At 41.0% G+C, this 15,641-nt stretch overlaps 1 protein-coding gene across 2 annotated transcripts; it reads left to right on the top strand.

The window, feature by feature from the left end:
* The first annotated feature begins 10,177 nt into the window (after positions 1–10,177).
* LOC120310471 (protein FAM167A-like) lies at positions 10,178–15,365 on the top strand. 2 transcript variants are annotated; one of them, XM_039348898.1, is made up of 2 exons: positions 10,178–10,881; positions 13,536–15,365. In XM_039348898.1, the coding sequence occupies exons 1-2, from the start codon at positions 10,756–10,758 to the stop codon at positions 13,797–13,799; spliced, it is 390 nt and encodes a 129-aa protein (XP_039204832.1). In that variant the 5' UTR covers positions 10,178–10,755; the 3' UTR covers positions 13,800–15,365. The 2 variants fall into 2 exon arrangements, with proteins under 2 accessions (XP_039204832.1, XP_039204833.1); XM_039348899.1 differs by having other exon boundaries at positions 10,178–10,556.
* Positions 15,366–15,641: the final 276 nt, after the last annotated feature.

Consider the following 15,641-nt stretch of genomic DNA (forward strand, 5'->3'; position numbering starts at 1 on the left):
ATCTTCATCTCAGGTAGGGATGGAAAAGCTCTTGCATAAAATTGCTGGCAGCCAATATAAGAGTAGATTGAATTAGATATACTTAACTCAATATACCCCAAACCTATGTATAAGAAGGCAGGAGCACAGAAACACACAAACAATCAGGACTTCACTGCACCACACTACCAGCCCATGTCTATTAAAAGTATCCTTAAACAATGGTTCTGACTTTCAAGTAAAGAGGTCTGGTGGATCTCTTTGAGAGGGACAATAGATTCAGAATTTTTAAAAACAAATGCTTCTGGTTGAGCTCATGAGGAAGAACCTAAATCTGAACTTATTTCCGTTTTAATCGACTGCCTCAGTCAAATACCACAAGTAATAATGTACCCATCTGACAGCAATCACTCAGAGCAGGGTCTATCCTTAAGCCAAACAATAGATCATCTATATCAGGGATCTTCAAACTTGCCCTTTTATGACTTGTGACTGAACTCCCAGAATTCCCCAGCCAGCTGACCTGGCTGAGGAATTCTGGGAGTTGAAGTCCCACAAGTCATAAAAGGGCCAAAGTTGCAGACCCCTGACATATATCTACATCTGATCAATATCATCTATACGATAGCTATATCCATAGCTCTAAGCTACAGCTATATTTTTATTTGACAGTTCACGTAAATTTCTACGATACTCAAAGTCTCCATAGCTGAACATGCATCATGTCACAGGATAAGGTATAATGGCACATGAAAAATAAATAATTAGTAATATGAAACTATCTTTATTTGTGAAACAATCAGGCTTATCAGTGGTGACCCAGTCACACAGAGAACGTACCCCTTCATTTTTTCAATAGGAGTTACACTGCAGAAAATAACACAAGGAGAAAAAGCCTTTGATTAAAATGTGATTGGCCAGCAATTCATCTTGCTTAAGACAGGTTAAATATTAGACTGACTTTAAAAATGGCAGCATCATTTAGGGATTTTTATCAGCTCAGGACAAATATTTAACTCTGGAAAGCAGGATTTGTTTCGTTCCTCTAGAGAGATATAGTTTAAAGGACTATCGTCTCTCTCTAAAGAAGTTAGGAAGTGGGTGTGCAGATGGTGATACTTAGAGAGGTTTTGACAGGCTACCGAAGACAATTCTAAAGAGAGTTAGCCTGGCAGTTTTAAATCCAATTCTAGAAGGAGGTAGAGAAAAACAGAGGGGAATTAGCTTTAGATTTGAATGGATCAATATTATAATTCTATATATTTTCTATTTTGTGTAGAAAGTCACAGGAAATGCATAGCTCATGTGACCCCATGTGCATGACATTGGAGTTTCAAAGTATTCTTAGCCCTTCCTTAAAAAAAAAAGCAACACTACTGAGAATAATCTTTGAACCAAAGGAAATCCTTTTTTTATCAAAAAAGGAAATTTGCTACCCAAAGGATATTGCATGCTATGTTCAACGCTGTTTGCGAAAGCAAACTTTCATATGCCATACACGTTAAAAACTTAGGAGTAACTTAATGGTATCCATGCATGTGTGTGACATTACTATGCAAACTCGCATGCTTACATACTTGCCTCAGCTTTTCTTCCCTAAGCACAAACCAAGCTGTCCTAGTTTATTTCTTTTAGTTATTCCAGTATTTGTTTGTTTTTATCTTGCCTTTTATTATTTTTATAAAATAACTCAAGGTGGGGGAACTATATAATACTCCCTACTGCTATTTTGCCCATAACAACAATGCTGTGAGTGGGGTTCGGGCTGAAAAGAAGAAGGGACTGATCCGAAGTCAACCAGCTGGCTTTAATGCGAAGGCAGAACTAAACTCAGAGTGTCCTGTTTTCTGGATCAGTACTTCAGTACCAGAACGCTGGTGCCGCAGTGGTTAGAATGCAGTATTGTGGGACAATTCTGATGACTGCCAATTTCCAGCAATTCAGCAGTTCGAATCTCACAGCTCAAGGTGACTCAGCATTCCATCCTCCGAGGTCCAGTAAAATGAGGACCCAGATTGTTCGGGGCAATATGTTGACTTTGCAAACTGCTTAAAGAGGGCTGTAAAGCACTGTGAAGGGGTAGATAAGCTAAGTGCTATTGCTATCACCAGTATATCAGAACTAGAGTCTGCTCTTCCTAGAGATAATAATAGGAGGGATGAAGAAGATTAATGGAGAGGATACTAGGCAGAAAGGCAACTCTGTATCCTATTAAGTAAATTCAAGGCTATAATCTGAAGGCATTCAAAATCCAATGGCTGATTAAATGGGATAGCAACCTTTTGGCTAGCGAGAAGACATGTTTACATCTATTAAGGCCATATAATTACTTCTCTTTTGAGTGTGAAGCCTCAAGGCAGCTAGCTCAATTTAAGACCAAAGCAATGCATAAAAACAGTTAAGATTATAGATTAAAATAACATTAATAGAAATTATAATAGTAAGAATAAAATGATCTACAATTTCAAGTTGGCAAAGAGATATATCCATGTAGGATTCCAAATACCAAGAAGGGCCCCAAACCCAACTCCCAAGAGAACAGGGTATTCTGTAGCCAGGAGCAATGAGGACAAGATCTTCTCCTGCATGAAAAAAGAACAAGTCTCTGACCTCAGAAGCAAGAGAGCTTCTTCTGCCAATCGTATCAGCTGGACAGGTGCAAAATAGGAGAGATGACTTCACATTAACCCTAAGCCCTTTTGAGTTTATCAGTCAAAACCCAACTTCTTAATATGTGCCTGATAAATTAGTGGGCATTTTTCATTATTGTCATCATCTCTTCCCTTTCCTGCACTAATTAAAATGCTGCATTTTCCACCAAGTGTAACTTCTTCTCTCTCAGACTGTCAAGTACATTTCAGTGAAAACTCTATGAGAATTATACCTAAGAGAATTGCAACATACAGTAAAATCCACTTTTATCCCTCAGTTTAATTGAGAAAGGTTATTTGTCACCAGCTCTCTTTTATACAAATAGCATAGACAAAGCTTATCACCAACTATACTAAATTTGTTTCAAGAAAATAGTTGGGTGATTAACTATGCATCTTCCTTGGTTCCCAATGTCATCCATCTATGTAAGAGAATAAATCCCTTTTCCCTTGGGATTTATTTGAAACAGCTTCTTCAGTACATAAGCTATTAATAATATTGTACCCTTACTTGGCTGGAATTTGCATTAACATAACATGAGAGGAAATCCCAAGATAATTTTCTTGTAAATGGTGTTCAGACAATTGTGATATGCAGAGCCAAGAAAATAAATATTCTAAATCTAAAAACTATGAAAAAATTTATTTTTCCTCATGCTCTCCATAGATATATATACCTGTTTACATTGCTAACAGTTTGTATTTAGTGCTCTAAGTTTGTTTCCATGAAGGTACTACTCACTGTCCTTGCTGTGAGGTATCCTTCCAGCTAAATGCCATACATTGCCATTTTAATTCTTGCACTCAGTACAACAACAGCAGACTTCACAACAATCAATACAATCTGACATCTGACACACTCATCTGGACAAAAACGACATACCCAGCCAGAGAAATAACATGAAAAAACATTGCCATTTTCTTACCACCAAAATTGATTGCAGTGCTGAAAAAAAACCGTCCCCAAAGTATCTCAAGATTCCAGGAAGACTTGTTGTTTTGTTCTTCATCAGCTCCAGAAGGCAGGGCCTGGGGGTGGGGTCTGGTGGAGGGGGACGGGAAGAAAAAAGACAAACCAGAAATATATCTGATTTTATTACCAGAGGTTGTCAATAGACAAACTGGCGGGGGTGGGTTGGGATGGGAATCTAAACACACAGCTCTGAAAGTTGCTCTTTTATGCTCTGCAGAAACCTTGGATTCCAAGGGTCGCCTGGCAAGGATCAACAGCAGACCTTCGGTTCAAAGCATGGTGATGACCTTCGGTGAAATATTTGCACTTCTCCCTACAGAGAAAACACTTTTCTCTAAAACAGTATGGGGAGGCAGGATGAGCAGCCCTTCTGACTAATTTCAGGCTGTCTTCTCTGATTAGCACCTCCCTCTCTCCCCCAAACAAGGAGGTGTAAACTGATCTTGAGACTCTCCCCAGCCACCGGGTTTTCTGCATGCCCTCGGGATAGGGGCTACTGCTATAGAATCCTACAAGGTTTTGTAATTTCCAGCCCTTATCATTTACAGAAGAGTTTGTCCTTTTGGAGATAAACAGCATTCTTAATACTGCTCATGAATGAGAAGGAGCTAGGTCAAAATATTAGGCAAAAGAAAGAGCTTCTTAAAAGAAAGGAGAGAAAAAATACTGCAACATGAGAGAAATCATCATATCAGGATTATAATGTGTGTGTGTGGGGGGGGTAGCCTTTTCTCTCTTCATATTTATTGCCAAATAAATCTTCTGCTTCCCCTTCTCCCCAACGTACTCTGAAGACTGGCATTTTCATGAAACTGTGCCATGAAGAAACAAGATAATACTTCTCCTAGAGTATTACCCACCTCATTCCTGATAGGGCATGTTACTAGCAACTACTATGGTGGTAAAAAAAAGAAGTTGTTGGCAATATGATCTTGGATTTAAGCAGATGGTCTGGCTCTCATCCAGACACAAAGATGTAGGACTATCATTTCTTTTCCCTGCCTCCCGCTCATAGTTTGCTTAGCTAAGGCTGTTAAGTCCAGCTTATTGCATTTGAGATAAAACACACAAAAAACGCTGAAGACAGTAACAGCAGGAAACGTAGTTTTGAAACCACAAGCTGTGGCACTCATTGCATGTAAGCATGCAGAGAGAAGAGCTCAGTAGGTTGCAGTTTTGACAACTGCAAAAGATGACTACGCATGAGAGATTATTTTCAATATTCTGTTTTCTGGCCTCTATATGGGCATTTTTAAACAATCGTGAGAGTCAACAGTGGGAAGCATTGGAAGCAAGGAAGTAATATGATGATTTGGTTTGTGCAAGGAAAAATTAAGGTTTCAGGGTAAAAAGAATCCCACAACTCAGGCACCGGGAAACCCCTAAACTACACCCCCCCCAAAAAAAAATTATAGCAGTTTGTAATGACAATTGCTCCAAGACTCCTAAATAAGGTCATCTTTGGCTCTGATATATCAATGCCCCAATTTTTTTTTTAACAAGGGGGAAGTCAGTGACATAAAGACTGGACTGTGCCAGGACAGGACTTACCAGTCTCATTTAAATAACATTATTGACATCTTTAATTACTTCATTGTAGTTTCCTGTGTCATAAACACATTGATCAAAAGCAATAAATCGAAACATAGTGTCACTTTAGCTCCAGTCAACTAATCATGTTTCTTGATCAAAATAAAGGAACTAAACCCATTTACCTTTTTTGCTTTTTCCACTACCTGAAATTTATATTATTTATCAATTTCAAGTATAAAGTCTGTTTATCAGTTTTCTGGGCTGTCCAACTCCAAAATGATTCTAATTGTTTTTGTGAGATAAAAACAAAAGAAAAATGTTACATCAAAAGGAATAGCAATGTTATATAAAAACGTTGCAATTGTGTAAGGTTAGCAACTTAAACATTTCATATCACTCTTCTCACACAGATCAAACAAAAATTACGTATGCATTTTTACTGTGAATATTTGCAGTCAGTTAACACCACTCTGAATCATTGTTCATATGCAATTCATAAAGTTGAAATATGTATTCCAACTATCAGACATGTTGTTTTACAAAATTTTGTCACATGTGATCTTTTCGAACCAAAACAGATGAGAAACCTTGTTTTCAAAGCCATGAAAGTCTTGAAAAATGGGGAAGATTCAAACAAGAGATAATGAGGACATAGTAAAAATGTAAAGGTTTCCCTATCAGTCACGTACGACTCTAGGAGGTGATTCTCATGTTTTCTTGACCGAGGAAGCAGCGTTGTCTTAAGATAATTTCCGTGGTCATGGGCAGCATGGCTGTATCTCAAAGGCACATGAAATTCTGTTACCTTCCTATCAAAGTGGTACTATTAAATTACTGCATTTGCATGCTTTCAAAACTGCTAGGTGGGATGGCGCTGGAGCAGGAAATGGGAGCTCACAACCATGCGTGGCACTCTGCTCTCAAACCCAGCCGTTAGCTTTCAGCTGACAAAACTCAGTGTCTTTAACTGCTGAGCAAGGACCTAAGCCTGGAGAAAATGTAGTTTTTTTTTTTTTATTAAACTTCAAAAAATAGTCAATAAAAATCAGTGTTATGTATTTATGTTTTGTCTTTTCCTTTGCTTTTGTCAATACTAAAGTACCATGCTTTGCTCATAACTTAAAACTGAGCATACGGTATATCAAAATAGTATACTCTATGCTGTATTTTTCAAAATAAATAAAATACATTTATATATTCAAATTACTTATGAAATAAACATTATTCTACATGTTTTAAACAGAGGAAATGTACAAAATGACAATGCAAATCTAACAAGAATCAGTAGGAATTAGGAATTAGTTTCAGCAAAGAATATTGGTCCACATCTGTAAATGTTTTGTCTATTAAGTTCCATAAGACAACTCAAGGCTTAGCAGAAAAGCATTACATATGTAGACAATGAATGCAAAGGAAATGGAGGAAATAATTAAGAAAAAAAACTCAGGAAGAAATAGTGAAGATATGAAACTTCTATCAAGCTTCAATCAGCACAAACTTTGTGAACTAGAAAATTTCTTTGCTGGTAGTGTTTAGTCACACACAAAAACAAATATTCATCAAGCCATAGCAATGAATAGAAGGTTTGTTTGATTATATTATCTGGGAAAAGAATGAACAGTAAAAAGCTAACCCAAATAGTAAGTTACTTATGTGGAAAGTCCAGGTCACAGAAGAGCAAATTTCAAACCTTGTGCTTTCAGCATGATAGAAAATCTAAGTATGGTACTTTCAAGAGCAAAATAGTAAAAAAGCAATGCATTTTTTTAAAAAAAAACACATATAATATTTGATGGGTTTTATATTTTAACAGTTCTTGCAGTTTTAACATTTGGTCCCTTTTATTGTTCTATCTGCAAAAAGTAAAAACCTATATTATTTCATTAATAATACTAGACCTTAATATATAGAAAGAATCAATTAGGGGAGAACGGAAAGAAAAAAGAATCACATACATAAAGTAGCATGGTATGAAATCTTTAAGCTTCCACCTAGTTGCCTGAGTGGAATTGATCAGCCTTTGTTTTAGCCTAAAATAAAAGGACTTTTGTCTAAATCAGCCAGTCTCCAATCTTTCCAGCTCGGTGGACAAGCAGAGGTGGCCCGGGGGGGGGGGGGGACAGGAGGGAATGGTTTTGTGTGCACACACACTTGTCCACCATTCTGCGGACCCGTTCCTAATGGGCTGCGGCCAGTCATCGGGGCCACAGATCAAGGTTGCAGACCCCTGATCTAAACCATAAAAACTGGCATCTCAAACCAAATCATATATGATTTTGGGTACATGGGAGAAATCAAATGAGAGATCGGAAATTAATTGTTTAGTCTTAAATGAGATGTGAATAAACCATAGCCAACAGCTGCTGCTGAGCTACTATTCCTAATGTTACAGGCCATGTTACTGTAACTCAGGGGTCTTCAAACTTGCCCTTTTATGACTTGTGGATTCAACTCCCAGAATTCCTCAGCCAGGCACGCTGGCTGAGGAATTTCTGGAGTGAAGTCCACAAATCATAAAAGGGCCAAATTGAAGAACCCTGCTGTAACTGAACATCAAAGAGGATAGTTTCCCCATTCCTACCAATCTATCTTCATGCTTGGTCTGAATAAGATAAGAGTGCCACATACACTGTTTATCGGCCCCCAACCCAATATAACTTAGTGTAGGATCTTCCTACTAAAACTAGGGACCCCAATAAGCATATCTTGATTCTAAGAATTCCTCTACAGTCCAGATGATCCCATATACATTGTTAGAAAATTAAAAATGATGGAAGGCTGTGGTCAGTTACCGGGGGAAGAAAAGAAAAGCTTAGGGTGGGGGTAAGGAGTAAGAAACATTCTACAAAAAGAAAAGACTAAAGACTTAACTATTACAATATGCTCTCAGTGGAGCTGACTTGAAGACACCCAAAATGGACCAGAATGCAGCAGAAGTGTGGGCAGTGAAGAGCATACTTCAGTATGATCATTAACCCCTCTGATTCCCTAGCTATATTGGTGTATGGTGCTTCTGAATGATGATAAGATACTGGCCATTAGTATAAAGTTCAACATTGCATAAGGGCCCAGCTGTTTGAGGGAACCATATGTTACCCACAGTATCTCCCTGGCTAATTCCTGTGATTTAAAAAACACCATCTATAGCAGTGCCTGCCCTTGGATGAGATTTCCACAACGATCCATATAGCCCACATCCTGCTTATGTTTCAAAGGTCTTCAAGACCAAGGGCTGCTCAGGCCTTTGAATGAGAAGTGAGGCCACTCTTTGGATGTCAAGTAGTCTCAAAACTTACAACTATTCACTTAGTGACCTTTGAAGTTACAGTGCTGAAAAAGTGACCATATGACCATTTTTTCACTTAATGCCATGCTGCAGACTCCCATGGTCCCATGATCAAAATCAGATGTTTGGCAACTGGCTCAACTTATGATGGTGTGTGGTTTCCCTTTTGTGACCCGACAAGCAAAGTCAAGGGGAAAGCAGAGTCATTTGACAACCACATTAGTAAGCTAACAAGGATTCACTTAAAAAACTGTTCGGTAAGAAAAGTCATAAAATAGGGCAATTTCACTAAACAACAGTCTTGCTTAGCAACAGAAATTTTCGGGCTCAATTATGGTCATAGTTTGAGGAAAGCGATATGTGGGTTTGTTTCATATGGTTTTTTTGTCACCTATCCCTCTTCACTCCTCTTCTTGTAATGGGTATTTTTTTGTTTAATGTTTTTTTTAATGTTGAGAGTTGGATAGCATGTAAATTAAAGAATAATAATAATAATAATAATAATAATAATAATATAATAATTGGCAAGTAGCCCTCTAATAGATTTACAAAGTATGTCATCAGAACGATAAATGAAAACTCCGCAGAATATAAATTAAATAATTTTTTGAGTTTAGTTATAACTTTATATTCTCCTAGTAGATACAATAGTCACTGAGTTACTCCTACGGAGATCAGTGTTATACTTCCAAATATTTAATATTTCATTGTGTTCTCTCTCTTCTCTCTCTCTCCCTCCCTCCCTAACTCCCCCCTCCTCCCTCCCTCCCTCACTCCTCTCTCTCCTCTCTCTCTCTCTCTCTCTCTCTCTCTCTCTCTCTCTCTCTCCCTCTGTCTCTTGCAATCATTATAATCAGTTTATAATAAATTGCCAGTCCTTTTTTGGCAGAACATTTATAATGTGAAACATGTCTTTTTGCTGTAATAGTTTTTCAGACTCCATTTATGCAGATGTTCCTGCAGTCTTGATAGCCTTTTTTCACTGTGCATTCTAGTTAGGACTGTTCTGGACACTTTGTGACCAGCTTCTTCTTCCTGGAACTAGTAGGAAGTGCTTTGTATTATTCCTAGAGATACCCTCTCTTCACTTGTTCCCAATACTGAAGCGAGAATTAGAAAATCAGTTTAAGAACCTGGGCCAGGGAAATCTTGCTTCAAGTTTCCACCTGGTCATGGAGCTAACTGAATAATTTTTTATTTCCCAACTTATTTCATGGATATTTTGGGGATAAACTAAGATAGAACTCCATAGAGGATTTTGAATCAGAGTTTCGGCCATTTGGGCATTTCAATTCCCTCTTGAGTTAAGATTGGATCTCAGGAGAAGTTGGCCTAAAAGGGTCAGATAATCAGATAGTCCTGCCATCTATCTGGTAGGACTATAGGTGTCGTGCCCTGCGAGGCCGTCAGGATGTGGTGGGGACCCTACCAGTTAGCTTCGCCACTGTCCAAACGACCCGACCGATGCCCTCCAAACGACCCGACTGACAAGGGCCGGTATGGTGTTGCCGGCTTTTCTCTGCTACCCGACTACGCGGCTGCATCCTGTTTGTCCTGTGTTGGTCGGCCATTCCCAGAGTTCTTGGCGGCGCTGCAGCACACCTATGATGTCATCTTCTGGTGTCGCTTTACGACCGAGGCAGCGTATTTGGAGCTTTGGAGCCTCGCAGGGGACGACAAAAGACTGAGGACAGTCATCGGACATGGGGCTGAATGGATTGTCAGGAAGGATGAAGGGTGCGATGGGCGGGGCAGTTATGAATTCACAACTGGATGGTGGTTTGTTGGGTGTTGGCTGGGTGGGGTTGGTTCTGGTGTGGGTGGGGCAGGTAGACTCTGTATGTAAAGGCACGGAGAATAGGTGATTCTCAGTGCCAACTTTTTCCCATCTACGTCTTGTAGTAAACTTCAGTTTGTTCTTCGTTCCTGTTTGCTGCTTTTATTTTCCTTTGCAAAGCACCAAGCTAGGACGTTGTAACAGTAAGTCGGCACTCACATTTTTCTTGCAATATTTTCATCTCCCTGTTCCTGTTAGCGGAGTGCTTCCAGGGTGGTCATGGCAGAGGGAGTCCAGGACGCTGACCCAGTGAGGGAGCTTCTGGAATCACCCACAGACAAGGGAATAATCCTGGAGGTGAGGGCAGTGGAGGCCCTGCCAGCAGTGTGACCAAAAGAGTTTACCCAGCAGCTATGTGTTTACCCACACAGAAGACCTCCACAGCTACTTCTGGGGATTGGTGGCTGAGTTTGGCCCTGCAACATCCAGAGGCTGGTGGGCCATATATGACTGATGGGGGGATCCCCTGTCTGGATGGCGGGAGAGACGTGTTACGATGATGAGGAGTGGAGCTATTCTACGGCCCCTGGGCAATATACCTTGGATGTCCTTTGTGATAGGTTTGGGGAAACAGGCTATCTACCCAGGGCAGATGACACTCCAGGTTCCCGGGGCCCAGCAGGTTTGTTCTTCGTTGCTGTTTGAGGCTTTTATTTTCCTTTGTGAAGCACCAAGCTAGGACGTTGTAACAACAGGAAGCTACATTTGGGGCAATTATAATAAATCTCAATGGAATCTACTGGAAGATGGGGCAGCAAAATCCTGGTTCTTCAATCTCCAACCAGGAGCAGCTGCTATTCATCCCTTCAAGTTAACCTCTGCTGTTTTGCTGGGCAGTGGGCTTCTGGAGAACGTAGGCAGAGGAGAAAAACTCATTAGGTCAGTATCTTTCAAGGACTACCTCCCAGCCAGTAGCTTTTTACAAGCCGTGCTGCTTCTGCTTCTGCTCCAGGTGTACATGAGAGGCAAAGAGTCCTGTCTGAGAAGGACCAACATCTAGTTCAGGGGGTCTTCAACCTTGGCCATTTTACAACTTGTGGACTTCAACTCCTAGAATTCCTCAGCCAGCCATTCTCTTGTCCAATCCTCAGCTCAAGATGGCTGAGGAATTCTGGAAGTTGAAGTCCACAAGTCATAAAATGGCCAAGGTTGGGGACCTCTGATTCTAGCTGAAGCCACCATGACAACATTGCACCTTGGTGATGATGATGATGCTACGTCACATGTGACATCATTGATGCTCCTGGTCTCCTCTGATTATTAGAAGTAGGAAACGTTAGGCAGGGAAATGTTTTGAAACCTGCTAAGTCCAACTTGACACTGGCTTCCTCACCTGGTACCTTCCTGACAAGTTGGGTCAAGTGGCTGAGTACAACTGAAAGCTTTCAAAAACAGAGGACAGATCCTAATACTGTGGCCATAAAGTTCTATTTTTGAGATTGAGCCGTTCTACAGTGACCGTGATAGATATTACATCATTTCTTTTAGTTTTGCTTACAGCTTTTGCCCTTATTGTCCTAGCAAAGGAGTAGCTTGCCATGTTGGAGAAAGTGTGTGCGTAACACTACGTTAGAATCTTTGGCTGCTTGCAAATTATTAGTTGGCAGCACTAACATCTTTTCTTCTGGCAGATTGTATGGCCATTGTTGACTACAATATTGCTAAATTTTGCCTAACAACTCTGAGGACATGGCAGCAAATATTAGTCAACATTGCTGAGGTCTTTTAAAACTGTTAAATATTCTTTTGTTCCTTCTAGTTCAGCGGTTCTCAACCTATGGGTCGTGACCTCATTTGGGGTCGATTGACTATTTCACAGGGGTCGCCAAGCAAGGCTGTCTGCCATTTTTTTCCCCTTTTCTGGCAGGTGCCTTACCTCCCTTGGGCTGGGCCAGCTGGTGGCCCAGCCGGTGGTCGGCTTGCTCCGTCTCTGCCGCTTGCCAGCTATGCCTCGGCCAGCACAGGGGGTGGCACCATGCATGCGTGGTGCTCCTGGGCAGGGAAAGTCCTCGACTTACGACCGGTTGGGTAGTCCTCAACTTATGACTGGTTTAGTCCTCAACGTACGACCGGTTGGGGGTCACGGCATTAAAAAGGTTGAGAACCACTGTTCTACTTCCTTCTTTGCTACTGTTGAATCTTATTATGATGGATTTTAGGTGCATCTGCTAGTCAAATAAGCAAATGAATAAAGAAAAAATAAGGCCACAAATAAAGTCTTAGTTAGTTATCAACGTATTTTCTAAAATGTGACAATGTTCAGTGGGTAAATAAATTGCAGTAATATGAAACTCAGCAGTTGTCTCTCAATACTGAATGTAGTCAGACTGCATTCCCATATTTTAAGAAAAGGGAGAAGGGGAACAATATATTTGAACAATGGGAAATCTGTGGCCATCCCGAACATTTTCCCAGCAATTTTATGTGAATGTGAATTGCCCACAACATCTCAGTGTTCTCATAGCATTTTGGTGATCTCTGATTGGTGAAACATGGACTGGTCAAGGGGGGAATGGAGACAGGAACTTTTTCTGTATCTTGTTCATGCGGGAAAATCTTAGAGCTAGCCTGACTTTACTGCAACCCGCTTCCTTCAGTAAAAGAACCTATTACTTCAACCTAATGGAGTCGAGGGTCTTTCTTTCCTAAGGGATTAGATTGGGGCAGGTCTGGCAGTTGGTCACTGGGTCCAGAAGTTTACTCTTCCAAGCTTTGGGACTCATGCTGGAACCATCTCCAGAGAATTCCTCTCTACTGGAATATTGGCTAGTTTAGACTATTCTGTGAGTTGTATTTATGTGGTGCCTTCCAGTTGGTTAATTGGTATATTGATGGCTGGCAATTGGCTGTTGTTTCCTTGTGCTCACAACTCCTTGGCTCCTAAGTAACTGATAAACTGGTGGTACATCAGCAATCCTGTTAACTGACAAGAAGCCTGTTTCCCAGGCTTCAATCATTTCCTTGGCCATCTTTGTACCAGCTCGGCCAGTAATAGTTGAGAAATTAAATGAGTGTCCTTGTTTATTGCAATGAGTTTGGGCCTCCTTGTCTGACCGCTCACTTGTGTTCTTGCAATGTGGTAGTTAATTCCTCCCTGTCTGTCCTACATAGTCAGAGGGGCAATCCATGCAGGAGATCTAGTATATCTGGTAGATTTGCCTTCATTCATGAGTATCATGTAAATGAGTATTGCGTAAAAATAACAAAGGCAGGATAAAAATCTAATAAATAAATACATGTGATGTCAGGCCAATGTTCTCTTGTTTCTTGTTCCAGAGGAAGATGCAGGCCATGGACCACCAGCTGGCACGGCAGCTGATGGGGCTGCGGGCCCAGATCCACCAGCTGAAGGTGGAGCAGGCCTGCCATCACCACAAAGAGATGCTGGATGATGTCACCTTTGAACTGGAGGGCAGCGAGGAGGACTTGGATCTGCTCTGCAACATTTCCCCCAAGATGGCCTTCCTCTTGTCTACCCCTCTCAAGCACATTGGAGTCACCCGCATGAATATAAACTCCCGCCATTTCTCCTTGTGCTGATGGACCTTCACCCCTTTGCATGCTTGCTTGGGTCTTGTGGCTGTTGGCAACCAGGGAGTATCTTGGCCCCCATTGCCTGCACCTGTAGATTTTGTGCCCGTGTAGAGCAACTGGTGTCTCACCTGGCTGATCTGCTCTGGGCTCAGGAACGTATCAGGACAGGCAACCTCAGGGAGGTGAGCTGGGAGACAAAACACATCCTCTCAGGGAGGGAAGTTTTGCTTCTTAGGAAAAGGAGATGAAAAGCAGAGAGCAATATGGACCAAGAAGGATCATTGGTGTCCTATTGGTGATTCACAGGACTAAGAAGGGTATGGAGGAGAACAAATTCCAGTCTGCAGGTTCAGAGAAGGCCGATGCATGCATCAGCCGGCAAGGCATGAAAAAAGGGGCAGAGTTCACATGCTGCAGATTGACTTTTTTGATCTCCCCTCCCTTAAGGTCTTCTCTGCTGTGGTCCTCTGGACCTGGCCAAGGATGCAGGAGGGGCAGTGACCTCAAGAGAAAAAAAATTGCTGGTCGACGTGTCTCTTTTAACTGAAAGGCTGATCACCCCTTCACTCCTCCTCATTTATTTTGCCCATGTATGTTTTAAAAGCTTGCTTACTTTTTATTGTATGTCAGTTGATGTGGCTTTGAGAAGCTACAGTCAGCAAAACACTTTAAAAACAGCAATAAGAGGTGCATCACTTGAATATTGTGTGTTGTTTATGAATGTATACCTTTGTGCTCTGCCTCAGCCCGGCTCCACTTCATCTTTAGACCAGTTGGTCTTCTATGGTATTTCTAAGAGCTTTCCTCTTTTCCTCTCTGTTTACAAATTCTAAAATGGAGCAGGAAACGAGCACCAATCGGCCCCAGTTCAGAGCGGCTTTCTCTTTTTCGGATTGTGTTCTAATTGTGCAAGCTGTTCTGTTTAGGGTGTGAGAAGGGCACTAATTCCATGGTCCCAGGGAGCACAACAATCAGCCCTGCTTCGATGTAAGCCTTGGGTGCAGGTATTATACATTGCAAGAGCCAAGAGTCTCATGCTATGTGAGTACAAGTAGGCCTTGACTTATGACCGGTTGCTTAACGACCATTCAGAGTTATGACCTGCCTGCAAAAAGGCAGTGATGACACAGTTCCAAAGTTCCTGTGGTTGTCCCCCCCCCCAGCAGTCATGTGATCACACTTTAGGTACTCAGCAACACTGTCCATTTACAGCTGTTTACAGTAACCACGCTTTACGATGGTTTTGCTGAAAACTTTAAATGTTCCTGTTGTGATGGGTAATGGGGTCATACATTATTACTGAAAGAAAAGCCACTTTTATCCAATTTTGGGTAATTTCTTCAGATTTGGGAAGCACGGCTATAAAGGGTATTTCCTCTGTTCAGTGACTTTTCTGACACACCTCCATAAACACACCACGTCCTTCTCAGCCCTATCCTTGCCATTTTTAACTGAGTGTGCAAACAGTGCTTTTGTGGTTACATTAGCAAACTTGGCACAATTAAGTAAATACATAAAAAAAACCCTCCAGAAATCATGATTCTCTTGCTCGTTGTGATCTCTGCTCGTTTCTACTGTTCTCTCCTTTGCAATATTCATTATTATCAATCTTTATTATGGTTTATTAGTCAGCAGGAAGCAAATGTAACCATGTGGTTAAATGTAACTCTGGATCAATGCTTTTCAACCTTGGCAACTTTAAGATGTGTGGATTTCAATGTCCAGAATTCGCCTGCCAGCATGGATTAGAACTATGGGTTTAAAATAAATAAAAATAATGCATAGAAGAAATTTCAACTGAAAGGAATATTAGGGACAGAAAAGGCCAAGGTTAGTGAGTCACAATAA

The sequence above is a fragment of the Crotalus tigris genome, unplaced genomic scaffold, assembly GCF_016545835.1.
Source record: "Crotalus tigris isolate CLP2741 ecotype Arizona unplaced genomic scaffold, ASM1654583v1 scf7180000018199.9712020701:307424, whole genome shotgun sequence".
Lineage (NCBI taxonomy): Eukaryota > Metazoa > Chordata > Lepidosauria > Squamata > Viperidae > Crotalus > Crotalus tigris.

Coding starts and splice junctions, on each gene's coding strand:
- LOC120310471 (XM_039348898.1), top strand. CDS start 10,756: ATGATGAGGAGTGGAGCTATTCTACGGCCCCTGGGCAATATACCTTGG. Junction 10,882..13,535: donor AGGTTCCCGGGGCCCAGCAG/GTTTGTTCTTCG, acceptor TTCTTGTTCCAG/AGGAAGATGCAGGCCATGGA.